The sequence below is a fragment of the Cyprinodon variegatus genome, unplaced genomic scaffold (assembly GCF_000732505.1).
Source record: "Cyprinodon variegatus isolate N-32 unplaced genomic scaffold, C_variegatus-1.0 Scaffold820, whole genome shotgun sequence".
NCBI lineage: Eukaryota > Metazoa > Chordata > Actinopteri > Cyprinodontiformes > Cyprinodontidae > Cyprinodon > Cyprinodon variegatus.
Window position 1 is genome coordinate 244292 of NW_015151273.1, and position 16537 is coordinate 260828.

At 38.5% G+C, this 16537-nt stretch overlaps 1 protein-coding gene across 1 annotated transcript in view; it reads right to left on the reverse strand.

The window, feature by feature from the left end:
• Positions 1-15208, reverse strand: part of LOC107098895 (ankyrin repeat and sterile alpha motif domain-containing protein 1B-like) — a gene marked incomplete at its 3' end in the record, with an annotated part of 257959 nt that extends 242751 nt beyond the window's left edge. Inside the window, exon 1 of the mRNA XM_015396776.1 lies at positions 14642-15208. Coding sequence (XP_015252262.1) covers positions 14642-14772 — 131 coding nt within the window. The remainder of the gene's footprint in view (positions 1-14641) is intronic.
• Between the last annotated feature and the right edge of the window lie 1329 nt (positions 15209-16537).

Consider the following 16537-nt stretch of genomic DNA (forward strand, 5'->3'; position numbering starts at 1 on the left):
GTTACTAGGATAGTGATCCTGCATGCAATGACTTCCAGTCATCATCTTTATAGAAAGTATTGCTCAGATTCCTTTAGCAGGAAGCCATAAAATAAAGTAGATGTAAAAGTACGGTGGAGGACCTGTGATGCTTCGAAAAGCCCTTTAGACTCTTGTTAAATGCCCGTGGGCTTATTATCTCTTTGAAAACACGACATTAAACGTGTAAATCTGGTAACCTCTGTTTGCAAACTAAAACTTTGTTTTGCCCAATTAACATAGAAAAGTTTCACTAGACATAAAATAAGCTTTGAGAGCCTCCAGACTCACTACAAAGAAAACTAGCAAGGCGTGCAGAGTGTGAGTTTATGCTCCTGCAGTAAAACATTTATTCATTTAGATGTTTTTATTCATCTGTAAGTAACTAAGAGATGATGGATGGATTGATTATCCAGATTTTTACAATATGTTCCAAAGCATTACCGTTACAAACAAGTGAAAATAAGACTACAAACAAAAACTGTCCCCTGCTGCAGAAACTGGGTCAAAAACAAAACCTAATGTACTATGCAAAGTCATAAAGATGAAGAAAAATGCCAGAAGGGAATGAGCAAAGAACCTAACTCCAAAGAGAAACACTTAAATCCGTAAACCTCCATTTGTAGAGTCAGAGCTCCTCTGGATTTTTATGCATTTAGAAATTGGTTTATGACAGAAGAAAAATTCTGCAATATAAGAAATACTTTTAGTTAAATTAAAGATTTGATGCAGTATTAAAAATACTCAGACAGTTTAAGTTTAAATTTCATCAGAAAAATGCAACAATATTTATTGAAAGGAAAGTGTTCACAGCCAGGCACAACTACTCTCACTATTTATACTAACATTTCATCACATCACAACCAGGAACTTCATTGTTTTATATAGGAGTTAAGTGAGATGACTACACAAAGTATTGGCTTGTATAACCAATACAAAGGTGAAAGGTTATGCTGTGCCTTTGATCTCAGCCTGCTATGGTCTAATAATAATAATTATGAAAATTAAATGCTACAATGTCCTTCCAAAACTCACCAGTGTGTGATTTCACCACAGTAAAAGTCAAGCATCTATGGGAAGGCCTCAAAGGTTTAAAGGGAATATTAATAAACATCACAGTGAAAATGATAGCCCAACTTATGGCAGGACTGCAAACTCGCTAAAGCCCGGCGTACACTGTGCGATTTTCGGGGAGATTACAGTCGTGCGACAATCTTTCGGTCGGGCCGAATTTCAGCCTGATCGTGAGTTGTGTAGTGTACAGGGGGTTAACCACGAGGGGCGATCGGCTTCTCACAACTACCTCCCAATCAGGAATCGTGGGGTCGGGACCGACCGTTGTGGGCAAATCGCTCAGGGTGCAAACAATAATTCTTCTGTAAACACAGCAGCATGGCAGGGATGCAATGAGTGAAATGCAATTCTGTCTGTGAAATTGACAGACCTAATAGCCATGTTTGCTCTGCCATGTCTTTTTTTAAAATACGTCGTCACCTTTTCTTTTTAGGGCTTTCAGCACAAAATCGCACAAATTGCCAAGGCGGCGCGTTTCACTCTAGTGAGCTTAATATTCCTCTTCTATTTGTTTGGCTTCCGGATCGACGAGTCAGAGCAGCTCCATCTCACTGCAGAGCTGAGTCCGACGTGGTTTTTTTATTCGCACAGTGTGAGCAGGTAGATCACATGAGAGCGTCGGGCCAAATATAAATTGTGAGCTGTGAACTCACACTGTACGACTAACCACAGGGTTTGGTTACACAATGTGAGCAGTAGCTGCGTGCAACGACTGAAAAAAAATCGCACAGTGTACGCCCGGATTAAGAGATTCCAGGAGATTCTGGAGGAGCTGCAGATCTCCAGAGCTCAGGTGGAGGACTCAACTAAAAGGACAGCTGCTTGTTGTGTAAATATCTGAGCTCTAGAGCTACTTGAAAACTGCAGTTTAAGCAAAGTCAACAAAAAACACATAAGAGGTCCTAACGTCTGCCGAAAGAAGTAGGAGATACTTGTTACATAAAAGGGTTTAATGAGGTAGAAATCAAACACTGAACAACAGCATGAATACACTGCCCCCACAGTAAAACACGGCGGGGGAAGCATCATGTTGCAGGGAAACGGAAGGCAATCAGAGCAGAGAGGAAGATGAAAAGAGAAGGCATTGGAGGCCGCAGGCGACCTGGGACTGTGTTTGGGTTTAGCCTAGGAGAAAAACCCTGAAGAATAGGCAGAGATAGACGCAAAGCTTTGTGATGGAATGGCCTAGTCAAAGTACAAACATACGCCTCAGAATCTTGGTTAATCTTTTATATTGAAATTGATAGTCTCTCTCTACTGACAGATTTTGAGCTATTTAGCAGAAAATTCTCTAGATCTGAATCTGCTTAAAACCTGCAGCTAATAACTGTCACTTTTTTTTTTTGCATCTGTTACTAAATTTGAAAAAAAGTTTAACAGCAAAGAGCGAAAAATATTTTTCTTCTGCTTCACATTTACATGCTACCACGGTCCATCAGACGAACCTGAGAAAAACATATTGCTTTATGTGGTCCGATCATGACAAAGTCAAAACAGTCAAGGGGTGTGTTTACTTTTGCAAGGCTTTGGGGACACGCTGCAGAAAAACATAGCTTCCATTACAAGCAAAAAACTCAGGGAGCTAAAAGCTTCAGTTAATCAAGATGAATATATACATTTTAGTAGCTTTTAAACCAAATATATTTTAAACTTTGATAAGGAGAAACAACCGAATAGAGTAAAAAAAGGCCAAACTTTAAACTAGAAACCCTTTTTTTATGTAACTGATGCTGAAAGAGGACATGCAGATTTCCCCCCTCAAAAATGTTTTAGTGGTCGAGTTTTATGATCTAAACGACAGGCGGAAGTGTGGCAAATGAGTGAAAACCCACAGAGTTGGTAAGTTTCAGTTAAAAATAAAATAATGAGACAGTGAAAGTTATCCAAAAGCTTAAAACACACACTTGGATGCATAACTGGCCTCCAGCAGACACATTACCCTGACCACATAATAACACCAGGAACTCGGAGGCCTCTTTTGCTGCTGCTGCTCCTTCTTATCTACTAGAAAAGCAGAGCTTCATTAAATGCTGCCATCCATCAGAGAGCGCGGAGCTGAGTGGAATGTGCGTGTGGCTCCACAACACCTAATGTTATGCGGGGTCGCCGACTTGCAGATTAGTGTGGCAGACTGGACGTCACACCTCCCCCTTCCCCCCCTCCGTGTCTCCTCCACTCAGCATCAACACGTTTGCTTCTTAAGAACCAACGCGCCCTGACCAGAACGTCTGCAGCATGTTCCCATGCTTACTGCTTCACAGAAAGTCAGAAACTGAAACACTTCTTCACATTTACTAACGAGCTGCGATACGCTGGCTGACATAACCGGCATAAATCAGGTTAATAGCTTTTCCTGTAAGTGTGCAGTATTGTCCTGAATCCACATTTGAGTTGCTTTAACTAGTTTTTGCAAACAATTCTAATTTTCACAAAATATCTGATATTCCAAACCAGATAAAAAATACCAAAATAACAGATGCATTCCTCTCATTTTTATGTTTTATAAAAAGCTCCCTACTTCACTGGAGATGTTGGTCTTATTTAGTAAAACTGAACTATTTTAGGCTATTCCATTTTAGCAAGAGAGATTAACAGACCCAATGCTCCACATGGACATAAAACACAAAAACACAGGCTGAAGGATGAAACATTATGATAAGAGTGCTCTGGAAGCTGTCCATATAACTTAAACACCAAGTTTCTCATGAGTGTCTGAAACGTACTGACAGCAGAACATCTCGGTTTTTTTAAGCAGATCTCTCAGGGAGACAAAAACGATGTGAAACTTCTTCACACTTTACATCGATAACAGCGGTTAACAGTTAGCTTTAAATAGACTGATCCTTACATCATCTGGGCATACAATATGAAAAATAACCTCATTTTAAGAGCTAATCCAGATTATTTAAAGGTACAAATTGGAAGTCTTCAAAAGGGGGTCCTAGACCCCTAGGGGTCCACAGAGGTACTGCATGCGGGTCGCAAAATTTTGGTTGATTTCCTTTTTTTTTTTTATATATTCCCCCCTGCAATTTTTTCCACTAATTGAAATGTCTTTAAATTCACATTAACATGAATTCAACACACTGTAGTAAACAGATAAATGGAGTCAGAAGATGTCTTTCAGTCATCAATGCACACATTCAGCGACACACAGGAGCTCTTTCAAGCTGGGCACCGTTTCATTCACAACACCTGTCCCATCAACCAGGAATCAGAATCAGAAATACTTTAATAATCCCAGGAATAAAATACGTTTATGACATTACTCCATATGTAATTGAGTGACTATACACTGAAAAAATAACGCAACCGTTTTTTGCATTTATTTATCATATTTAGTTACTTTAATACCATTGCTTTACCTTGCTAACATGAAACAATGGTGTTAAAGTAACTAAATATGATTACGGTAAGTAAATGCCAAAAACAGTTGAATATTTTTTTTTCAGTGTAGGATCAGTTTGATATAACAATTTCATACAATAATCTATAATTAGGGGGTCCGGGCTCCATCTCGCCATCAGTTTGGGGGTCCTTGGCGTGGAAAACGTTGAAGACCCCTGATATAGAGGAGGATCTTTCATTTCCAGCTGGATCATCTAAATAAGTGCTCCTCCTAACTGTCAATCATTCTGGTGATATGTTTACATAAAGCCATCCTACGTGCTCGTCCCGTTAGCCATCTTTTTCTGCGGATGCCCACTTTCAGGCGTATATGTGTGGTGAGCTATGGTTTCAGTCATTAAGGCTCAACTTTCTCACGGGTCTTTAAAAATGGCCGAGGGGTCATAAGAGAAAATGTGCCTATGGCATGTATGAGAAGAAAAGAAAGGCCTCAGAAGAGGCAGATATATCCCATAAGGCTTTGCGCAGAGAGCTCTCCTTGCAAAGCATTATGGGATTTGCTGTGATAGTAGCCCGCTGTCGTCAGAGGCTGTCACTTCCGGACAGTGGCGACTAACAAAGATGGCGCATTCACCGCGCAGTGGAGGAGGAGTTATGTGACCAACAGGGAGCAAAAAGCAATGATCATCTCTGAATGGTAGGTTAACTGAGTTCGCTATAAAGTCCACTATGTAGTCCCCGCTCTATATAGCGATTGAGGGATTTAGAGGTTAGGGTGACATTAGGGTGTAAGCTTAGAGGTAAGGTTAGTAAGCTTTATGAGCTATGAGAACAGCAACTGTTAAACAGAGCATGCACGAGGAGAAATGGGCTCGTGCATGCTCTCACACACGTATAATAGGCGTTCCCTCTTGAGTGCGGGTACAGGGTGGTATATGTGCATTTTTTTTAAGTGGAATGGGCAGGTCTTTTTAAAAAATTGTGAAAATCCTCCACAATACCTCTAACACGTCAAAACTCTGACGTAAAGCACGTTACCTCTGATACCTAAGAACAGGGGCTTCATTGCAGCTGGTTATAAAATCCTGAACTACAGTAACAGGGTCATAGAAATGCTGCAAAATTGACCTATTTAATTGTTGTTAAGGATTTTACATTTACATGCATACATGCATACATGCATGCATACATGCATGTATGCATGCAGGCATGTATGAATGCATACTTTTGTTTTTCATTTTGGAATGAATGAAATCAAATTCCAAGCTTTCGATGACTGTGTTAAACCATTTTCTGGATTATCCTAAATGAACAATTTCTGCACTAGATTAATCCAAAATCCACACATCTTCCAAATTAAACTCAGATTACATCAAACAAAAACATCTAGTCCACAAGGACTCCCTGTCAATATTAGTCTAAAGATTTCCAACACAGTGCAATAGACGGCTGCCCAAACCCAGAGGCATGATGGGTAAAAGATGCTCCACCATGGTGATAACAGATATAGTCTGGTGTCAGCTGTGAGACAGTGGAGATAAGATAGAGGGAGGGCTGCAGAGGGAGGAAACAACCAAAAAATGTAAAAATAGAGGAAACCTAATATATAATTATATAAATAATAATTTGATTGTTAATTTAAACAAGTGATTGAGGAGAATGTGAAGAAATGACAACAGGGACTCAAGGAGACCCAAAATGACAGCGACAAAGGAGGAGTGGAAAAGGTTTGAGCTTCAAAGGAAAAACAAATTGAGGGAGGAAGAAAAAGACCCCGGCTAAAGCAGCGTGGCTCTCGTTTCTTGGCCCGGGCCCTAATGGAGATGAAAGGAGTTCTAATTCAAACACACATACATGGAAAAGCGTATCCTCTTACACCCTCATCCATCTCAGCGAGTCGTGGAGTTCAGCTGCAGCTCTGCTGCTGCAGCTCTGCTGTGAGGTCCTCCTCATGAGGAAAGTCTCTTGATGCATTTAGTTCAACAGACAACAAAACATTTGAATAAAAAGCCCCAATAAAAGCTTAAAAATTATGGAGATGAAGTAGAGCTGCACCAATCAGGTTTCACAATCTCCTATATGCTTTAATCTGAGTTTTTTTTTTTCTAAATAATCCCACAGGATAAGCATCTAGGCTTTGACTAGGCCCAGGACTTCCATTCCTTCATTTTCAACCATTCCTGGGTGGATTGATGACAACTGAAGGTAATTCTCACACTAACCTCCAGTTCTCCATCAGCTTCAGTTGATTTTATAGATTGTCACACATTTTCCTGAGCACCTTTTGATTCTATAATAATAATCTTTGCAGGTCTATCTGCATCAGGCATCCCCAAACAATAACACATACAGCTGGTATGAGGCTCTCTTTGCCAGAATGTTGTATTTTGTTTCTTCCAACCATGTTCTCTGTTCTGGTGTCCTAATGCTTACATTTTACACCCATCTTTGCAAAGAACATCATTCTAGATGTTCTGATCTTTATATTTCTGTTCTTAGAGAACAAAAATCTACCATTAAAAGCTCAATATTTCTCTTTCTGATCGGTGGTAGCAGGAGGTAGCTGGATGGAGATTTGACATTTGCAAACTATTTTCAGGGCGAACTTATTTGGACAGTCAGATCTGAGCAGTTGTTTCTAATCTCTTCCACCAGCAGGTTATTTTCTGGACAGTGCAACAGCTGATCTTAAATTCTTTTAGAGATCTTTATATTTTGTCCCAGCCTTCTTCTCTTTATTGTTTACCCTCACCTCTACTGTCAGGAGCTCACCAACCTCAATGTCTAAAGTTTGAACAGTAACTATGTCACCTACATTTTCAAAGAAATCTCTGTTTTATTTTTTGTTTCTCTATATTACCTCCGTGTTTCAGCTCTGCTGCATCTGATTAAATATCCACAATCCCCCTAAGTTGACCCCTGACCCGCTTTAAATTCCCAGCACCACATGTGGCTCCTAGAATCCCCCATCAGCTTCCTCTCCTCGCTCAGTGCTGTAGATACCCGCCGCTGTGGTTATGCAAGGGTGGCGGTTATGTCACACGCTGGAGCTCAGAGAGGAAAAGCTGCCAAACGTGGGTTTTGGTCATTGCATTTCTGGTTTCCTTTGGGTTCAACTTTAATTCCTGTGGCAAGAAAAATAAGCACCGGTTCAGAGGTCCTCATCTTTACTGGACCACACTGAAAATCACACCTCTGCTCTCATAGAGCCCCTTCCCACCGTGACGAAGCAGAGGCAGAAATCAAATATTAAACACTCAAGAGGAGGCAATTAAAACCGAGCATCCACTCAGGAAGCTGTGAGCCTGCTGGTGCCCTGCAGGAGCTACCATCTCCCACTTAAAGGCTGCTTTTGCAGAAGAAGAGAGAGGTAAACACACCGAGATAACAAGACGGGTTTCCCCCTAACGTAACCGAGAGCGAGCAGGGATCAGCCACCATCTGTCCAATCGAGTCAGCTCCTTCATGCATCGTTATGACAGTCAGTACATCATGTACAGCACATGCATTTATCTTCATTCAACAAGCCAGTCATCAAATCCTCATCTTCGCTGTGGAAATCAGACTTTATGTGCAGCTAGTTTGAGGGGAAAAATACGCCTCTATATAAATAAGCCTAATCTTTTGCTGATTCAGAGAAGCATCCGGATGATCTAATGGATCGGTGTCAGCGCCATTACTGACCTCAATAAGCAGATCAGCTGTCCACCCGTCAAAATCAATCTATAAAGCAAGTTTTATTTTCTTTGTGGTTCCTCTACAAAAGGCACGGGAAAGCCAGAAGATACGTCTGGATTTTGCAAATCTCTAAAGAGTTCATTAAAAACAAAAAGGGATTATAAAAAGGAACATAAAAACAATCAAAAGGGAAAAAACAAAAGATATATTAAGTAAATTAACATGTATTCTCCAACATCAAACTCAACAGAGGACTGGTTTAGGATTTAGTCCTCCAAAACAAATAGCTACCATGAAGTTAAATGCATCCAAAATAATGATGTTTATTCAAAACATTATATTATTCATTTTAGCTGTATAAATAAATACAGAATAAAGTGCTCTGAGAAGGTTGCAAGTACCTGGTTCAATCCCAACAGCCTGCACTCTGGGTCCCTGAGCAAGACCCTTAACCCCACACTGCTCCCCAAGGGGATGGGTTAAATACAGAGGTGCATTTCTCCAGTGTGAGATTAATAAAGTTGAATTGTTATTAATTATTATTGTATGAATTTTAAGGAAGTCACATGCTGAAATGTTTGGGAACCTCTGATGTAGAGTATATAAACCTGTAAACTATGCTGAGATCATCCAGTATTGATTTTCCACTGCACCCCACACCATGAATCTGCAGCCGAGGATCGTCTTCCCCACATCCCGTTACCTAATACTTATGTGTTTGATTTTACAGTGAGAGTGCAGCGATGCGCCTGTCCAAGCAGTGTGATCCTTTCAGTAAGATGGTGAACCTTATGACTCATGAATGCTATCGTTGGCTCAGAGGCATTGGGATGGGAAACTAGGCATTTATTTCCACAGATCGTTCCTAAAACATTACCCAGTGGGGAGAATCCTCTGCTGCAGCCTCTCAGGTGACCTACCTCTGGGACTTTGTCTTAGGAGGTTTGCCATCTCTAATAAGAGGATTGGGGGTGGGGGGGGTGCATGTTACCCACCCAGTGTTTTCAAGGCATAGATTACATGCCATTGTTTTGACTAAATCACAGAAAAGCAAGTGGAACATATTGGACAGACAGTAGAATAATAGTTAGAACTCCTCCAATCGGTATTTTCTCGGTCAATTCCTATTTCCGATTTTTTAGGCTCTCAAGTTCCACTTTTTTTTATTTGTACAATTTTTATTGTAAGAGCTGCATTTTACTCCATAACAAGAACAACAACTGAACAATGATTGTATTAAATTAAATATATATTTGAAAACACCAAATCATAGGGTTTTTATTACAATTACTATAACTCTAAAACTGAAGGGCTTCAGGTTATTTGAAAGAGAATCAATAACTAAATTAGGATTGAAACAATTAATCAGATTAATCGTGATAATCGATCATTAAAATAATCATCAACTTATATTGTTATAGATTAATCGGAAACTGGAGTATAGAGACTCTAAGACATGGCTGTAGCTGACAGAGCAACCCACTAAGAATAAGTAATTATTACTTTATTATTATTATTATAACAAAGGTTTTTTGTCAATATGGTCTATCCAGAACTCTTCAAGTGAAAAAGTTTTGATTTCACCCAGTTAAATTTACCAAAAAGTCTTATTTAAGGAACTCTTTGCAATCCGATTATTAATTAATCGAAACAATAATCTACATTTTAATCAAATTGCAAAATAATGGTTAATTGCACCCGTTAACTTAATGATGGATCAGAAAAAAATGTCCAATCCTGATCACCTTCCATGCAGTCGGTGAATCATAAACCCTTTTCTTTACTAAATTCTGCATCAAGCTCTTTACGGCTATGATCCTACTTTCTACCCTTGCAGCACCTTTTTTGCAGCCTTGATCTTTTGCATTTCTTTGTTTGCTCTTTTTTGTGTGTTTTCGTATTTTATATCATTTATGTGTCTGCAGAACATTTGCAGTTTGTGGCACATTTGCCTCTTCTGGTTACCATATAAACTACACTGCCAATTACGCAGTAATAACTAAGCATCATATCTAAAAAAAATAACTAACTGTCCCTTATTTTCCTTGACTGACTTCAACAATAATATAAAGAAAAATATATATAAATGTCAAGGAGAAGATAGCATCATGTTAATGATAAATCAACTCAATGGCAGCATTTTGTTTCACATTCTTCCTTCTATATCAGGTCTGAGTTTAAACGTCAATCTATGCAAAAACATTCAATAATTAAAATATTTTACAGCAAAAAACAAAAAACCTTTACCGTATATCAGGTTAAAACATTTCACTTCCCTCTGCAAAGTGAAAGATGTTAGCACACAATTATAATAACTAATTTGATTTATATTAATGTATAATTAAGGTTTATGAGGCAGACTGCCAAATGTACGTTTATATAGCTACAAAAGTCCACAGGGTCAGTAAATTAATGGCATAATTAACACCATGACCACAGGAAAATACAGCGGTTTGTGTTGCAGGGCAGGAGCGGTGTCAGATAAGGCTGTTTATGCATGAAGCTGCTGTTTATTACTAAAATACCATGCAGCTCATAAAGAAGAATGAGAAAGTTTAAGATATTGGAGCTAAAGTGCTGCTCAATGCATGCGTTGCTTTATATGAATCATCAGTTGCACTTGTTGAGTTTTCTCTGAAAGATCTTGCATTAGGTTTAATGGCCCATCGCTGTTGTGGTCACATTAACTGGAATTTACAGCAGAGGTGAAGAAACGCTGGCTTTCAATCAGCAGCTCAGAAAGAAGCCGTCATTATTAACAGTGCTGTCAAAGATTTCTGCTAATTCTATGGTTTTTATGCTGATTAGTCATTTTAAAATCTTTTTTTAAGAACATGTGAAAGGAAAATTATTACAACCTTTATGACTTTTTGTTTCCATCCATTATCAACTTTAATATTTATGTCTTTTTTATTTTAATGTGAATTTTGTGGGTGATGAACGTCTACTGCATCTCTATGAGAAATTTACATCTTATTTAAGTCTTGCTTTAATAAAGCCAGGCCTGATGTTTATGGTTAGACATGCTGCTTGTCATGAATCATTTGCATGTTTTTCTAACCATCCTTGCCAATGCAAAACACAAGTTTTAGAAATGGATCATGAAATGGTTGATTTAAATAACTGGTGAACAATACCTCCTTAACGACCGACCTTCAGAATCATAGACAGGTTTCAGATATTACAGGCTAACAATGGAACCAAACGACCCACTCGTTGGTTTCTATTTGCATGTTTCCAAGCAATACAAGGCCTTGTCTATATAAAGACTCAAACTTACTGCGGATCCAGACATTTGCATTGAGAAAGCTTCCTGGAGTGAAAGCGAAACATCTTCAAACCTTGGAAACCAAGACCAGTGGATTGTTTTTTTAAACTTTTACGTAAATTTAAATACCTGATCATATAGTACTCAGTACTGGGAAATGTGTTGGTGTGACTCAACTAAGCTCCACCTACCAGGGTGTAAAACGGAAATCATCTAAAAAAGAAACCATAAAATTTTATTATAAGTAAGATTTTTTTTTTTTTTTTACTTTTTGTCATTATATACCTCCATCGTTTCCCAGAAGTACATTAAGAAGGAAAGTATTTAAACACTAAAACAAGAACTGAGCTCATGGAAACCAATAACATGTTTCTGGGTGATATATTGAAATACGTCGAGATAAAATAAAGTTATATCACCGCTCCTCATGAGCCATATCTCTACATTCATTCACCTTACTTGCATCAAAGATTTACAGGATTAAACATAGAGTCTAAAACATGCCTTTAGCTGACAGAGAAACCCACTTATAGCAGTAAATATACCCAGATAGTAGAAAAATATAGAAATATTTTCCATTCAACAAAAGAAAAAGAGTTTTCTTCTGTCACTATATTCTATCCAGAACTCCACAAGTGGAAAAGTTTTAGTTTCACCTCATTTAATTCTGCATAAAGTCTTCCTAAAGGAACCTTTCGCTATCTGATTATTAATGGATTAATCAAAAAATAATATTAATGAATTAATCAGCTATCAAAATAATCGTTTGTTGCAGCCCTAATCTCTAAATTCATTCACCTTACATGCACCAAAGATTTACAGGACTAAAGAGCAAAAAAAAGTGTGCTGTATCTCTACTAGGGCTCAAACATTTAATTGGATAAATCGTAATTAATTGATTTTTAAAATAACCTTTAACTAATTCATTAATCAATTACTCATAAACTGGAATATAGAGAGTCTAAAACAGCCTTTAGCTGACAGAGAAACCTACTTATAGCTGTAAATATACCAAGATAGTTAAAAAATATATAAATATTTTGCATTCAAATAAAAGAAAAACCTTTTTCTTCTGTCAATATGATCTATCCAGAACTCCACAAGTGGAAATGTTTTAGTTTCACCTCATTTAAATCTATATAAAATCTTCTTTGAGGAACCTTCTGTTATCAGCTATCAAAATAATCGTTTGTTCCAGCCCTGATCTCTAAATTCATTCACCTTACTTGCACCAAAGAGCAAAACAAGTAGCAAAAGCTTTCATTTAGTACAGATTTGCCTTGGAAACTTTTAATCTAAGTACTTTAATCCATGAAAAACCATCCAAAAATCTCCAGCAGCACAGTATCCTCTGGAACATTTCCAAATACAGCATCAAGATCACGCCCCCTTACCTCAAACTTAATATTCAGTTCATTTACTCTGCATTGTAGTGCAAAAAAAGAGGAACAGACTCATGAAAGCATGTCAGGATTAACATAATACAATTCTCATGAACACTGATAACCCGCAGACTAGACCTACAACACGCCAGAAACTTCCTATTATAACATCATAAACAAGAACTTCAACAGATTAAACAAATAAAAGCTACCTTCTCATTGGAGAGAAGCTTCTGATACAATAAAATAACTAACTGGTTTATTTTGTTTTGCGCAGCAGGAAGTGAAGAAACCACAGTGGGGCAGTTAGCACCTCTGCTGCGACACAATCCCAAATAATCCCAAATATGAGAGGTTCTGGTGTGCAGCCTGAGGCTCTACTCCTCCCAAACGGCCCCGACTTTGATCTGATCATCACCTGGGTCGGCATCGGCATGAACACAGAGGCAGGAGGCCTCAGGGTCAGAAGGTGGGCGCCCATAAAACCACATCAAAATTCTTCTCAGTCATTCTCAGGCTTTCTTCTAGTCCTAACATCGCTTCATGAGTCATTTCATCCATGCAAATGACATTTGACTCAGAAATTTAAGGTTGCAAAGGTGAAACCGTCCATCCCCGAGCATTTCCTCATTCAGGACATCCTCTTTCTGAGGAAGAAAAATAGAAGTGATGCTGCAAGTGTTTCACACAAAAAGTGAGTTTGAATACAAAGTTGTTAAAAGCTGCTGATCTGGGTGTGAAAAAAAGGCAAAAACATCATATAATGATCAATGTAGCAATGTGCCGCTGCAGAGGGAAGGAAAAAAAATACATCTGAGCCCCCATGTGAGTATGAGCCTCTCACTGCATGGAGAAATAAGTGAAATCCTGGAGTCAGAGTTACAAAAGCTTCCATCATCTGAGCATCAGTGTCCCTGTTCTATAGAGGCTGTCATAGTCCTGAACCTCAAGGTAGTTCCTGTCTCTTCTTTTGTTCTCGGTGTGCAGTGGTTTCCCCATATAACTTTGAAAGCACGCCTACTACCAGGAGAAAACAGCAGATCAAGAGAATATGATTTTCTAAAAGTCTTACAGCAATATTTGTATTTTTTTTTATTATTTTAAGGCTACAATCCGCAGTTTATCTTTACGGGATTTTATGTAACCAACCAAATCAGAGTAGAGGATGACACGAGAAGGGAAAATATAAGCTTTCAGACTTTGAGTAGGCCATTCTAACAACACAAATTAAATATTCTGTTGAGTTTCAGCCATTTGTAATAATTATCTTCCAGAATTGGCCTTGATTTACCACCATCCTTCCTCCAATCAACTCTAAACCCAACTTCCCTCAGCATGATGCTGCAACCATAATGTTCCTGCAAATCTAAGAGCTCTTTACTTCAATGTGCAACCTTCAGTTTTAATGTTCATACACTGAGTTTATTCTAAATGTGGCTTCGGAAAAGCTGAAAACAGCCATTTTACTTTATTTTATTTTTTTTGCAAAGTTTGCATAAAAGGCCAAGCAGAAAAAGTTCTCACATCTGATCCGTGAATCTCTGCAGCTCCTCCAAAGCTAACAAAGAGCTTTTGGGGTGTTTCTAAAGATCTAAATGCATTTTTTTATTTTTTGTTTTTTACATAATGTGAGGAGCTTGGAGGGTGTGAATAAATTTGTATTCAGCTTCATACAGCTCAGTATTTGGGATCCTAAAAATTACAACCAAAGCTGGTCCATTTTGAGTCAACTATTCTGAAGTCATGATAAGTGATAAATGGATTAATTATAGAGTATTAGTGAATGAAGAAAAATATTCAATTTGCAGAAGGGAAAAGCCCCCAGGAATCCCCTGAAGCATCCCTGGGAATCAGGCAGAAGGAGGCTGCTTACCTCAGGAGGTTGGGCAGAGGGATGGAGCCAGAGCCTGACCCCAGGATCCCCTTTTTCCCACTCAACAGTTTCTCCACCAAGGCCACATTCCCGGTGCGGGCGGCCTCCAGCAGCTCCTGTTCCTTCCCCATTCCGGACTCTCAAGTTTGCAACGACAGGGCGGTGGAATCAAAACAAAGAAAACCCATAAAAATAACAAATAAAATCCCTCCTGTGCTCAGTGTCTGCTGCGCATCTGAAGGATTCCCTCTGGCTGCGTGCAGCTCTGCACCGTGGAAGTGGGTGTTATTGATGCTGCAGAGCACGGATCCCCTGGTGCCCTGCAACCTCAGCTGCTTCTCATCCACAGCTGCGTAATTTACTCCCGGTGTGCAGATCCTGATCCCCGGTTAAAACCTGAAACAAATCCCCTCCGACTTCATGCACGTCCGAGGTTAAAAAGAAGAAACAAAGGAGAAGAAATAAAACTCCTTCTTTGTCCTTTCTCCTCTGGAGCTCCTGCTGGGAACAGACTGGAGGTGAAACTCCGTCTGCAGCCACAAAAAGCTCTCCCTGCCCGCTCACCGCCTCCCTCTGTCCGCTCAACCAACCGCACTGCTCCGCTGGTTCTCAGGGTCTGCTCACACACAGCTGTCAAGCTCCCGGAAACCACTGCTTCCTGGCAGCGCCTTTCAAAAAAAAACTCCAGTCTGATTATTATTATTATTATTATTATTAAAGGTAATAATAGCAGTATAAAAAATTATTTTTATGCAATTTAATTAACAGATAATACAAAAGAAAATTAAATAGTGGAACAAAAAACTGCATTTTAGAAGACCGATATATAATCATTATTGGTTTGGTTACTGCTTCATTGGAAAGACAAAAGAGAATTAAATCATATAAAAGTGTTATAAACTAATAGAAACATCGTCTTTGAATGTAAAAATTATTTAAACTGTATCATCTGGTGAACTGTAAAAAATGAAGTGTGTTGTGAATTGGTGTTACATAAATAAACTGAATTCATCAAGCAGCAAATTTAATTTAAATTAATGATATTTTCCTGTATTTTGCATATCTGTATTTGTATATCTTTACTTTGAGCAAAATACTATAATTGGATACTGTGATGAAGTAAAAGTTCTGTGAAACTGGACAGATTTGATTTTTTTAAGTGGTGGTTGTCATGGTCTTGGTTCTGTTATGTTTTACTTTGCTCCATGTTTTCTTGGTTTAAATCCCATTTTGTTGTATTTTCTGGATATATTTGAGTTCTTAGCTTTGTATTTGTTGCACTTTTGTGTTGGTCTCCCTTTTCCTAGCTCCTCGTCTTTCCTTGACTCCATGTTGCTCTTTTCCCCTGATGTCTCCATGGTTCTGGTTAAGTTTTATATTTTGAGTTGGATTTTGGATTCCTGCCTCTGTTACCTGTGTTGATTCATTAAAAACTGCAAGAACTCACCTATGTCCTCAAACCTCAACCAAACCCTGACAGTGATAGCTCATCCACTTATAATAACACCATGAGTAACCATCCATATTGACCAAAAACATAATCTTATTGCCGTAACTATGCAGCCAATTACTCTATTGCATTAGGGGAGTGTCGGCCTAGTGGTTAAAGCAGTATGCTTGTCAGAGGTGTCAAATAACGAAGTTCAAATACTTTGTTACTGTACTTAAGTACACTTTTTAGGTATCTATACTTTACTCCATTACTTATTTTTCTTCCTACTACTGATTTCTACTCATTACGTTTTCACAAAAGTATCTGTACTTTCTATTCCTTACATTTTTAAAACAAACATTACTTGTTAGTCTTTGCTTCGGTTTAATGTTTATAAATATTCATTTCATGTCATGTGCTCCATCCAATGCAGATCATTGGCTCCATCCACATCTAGTGAAAAC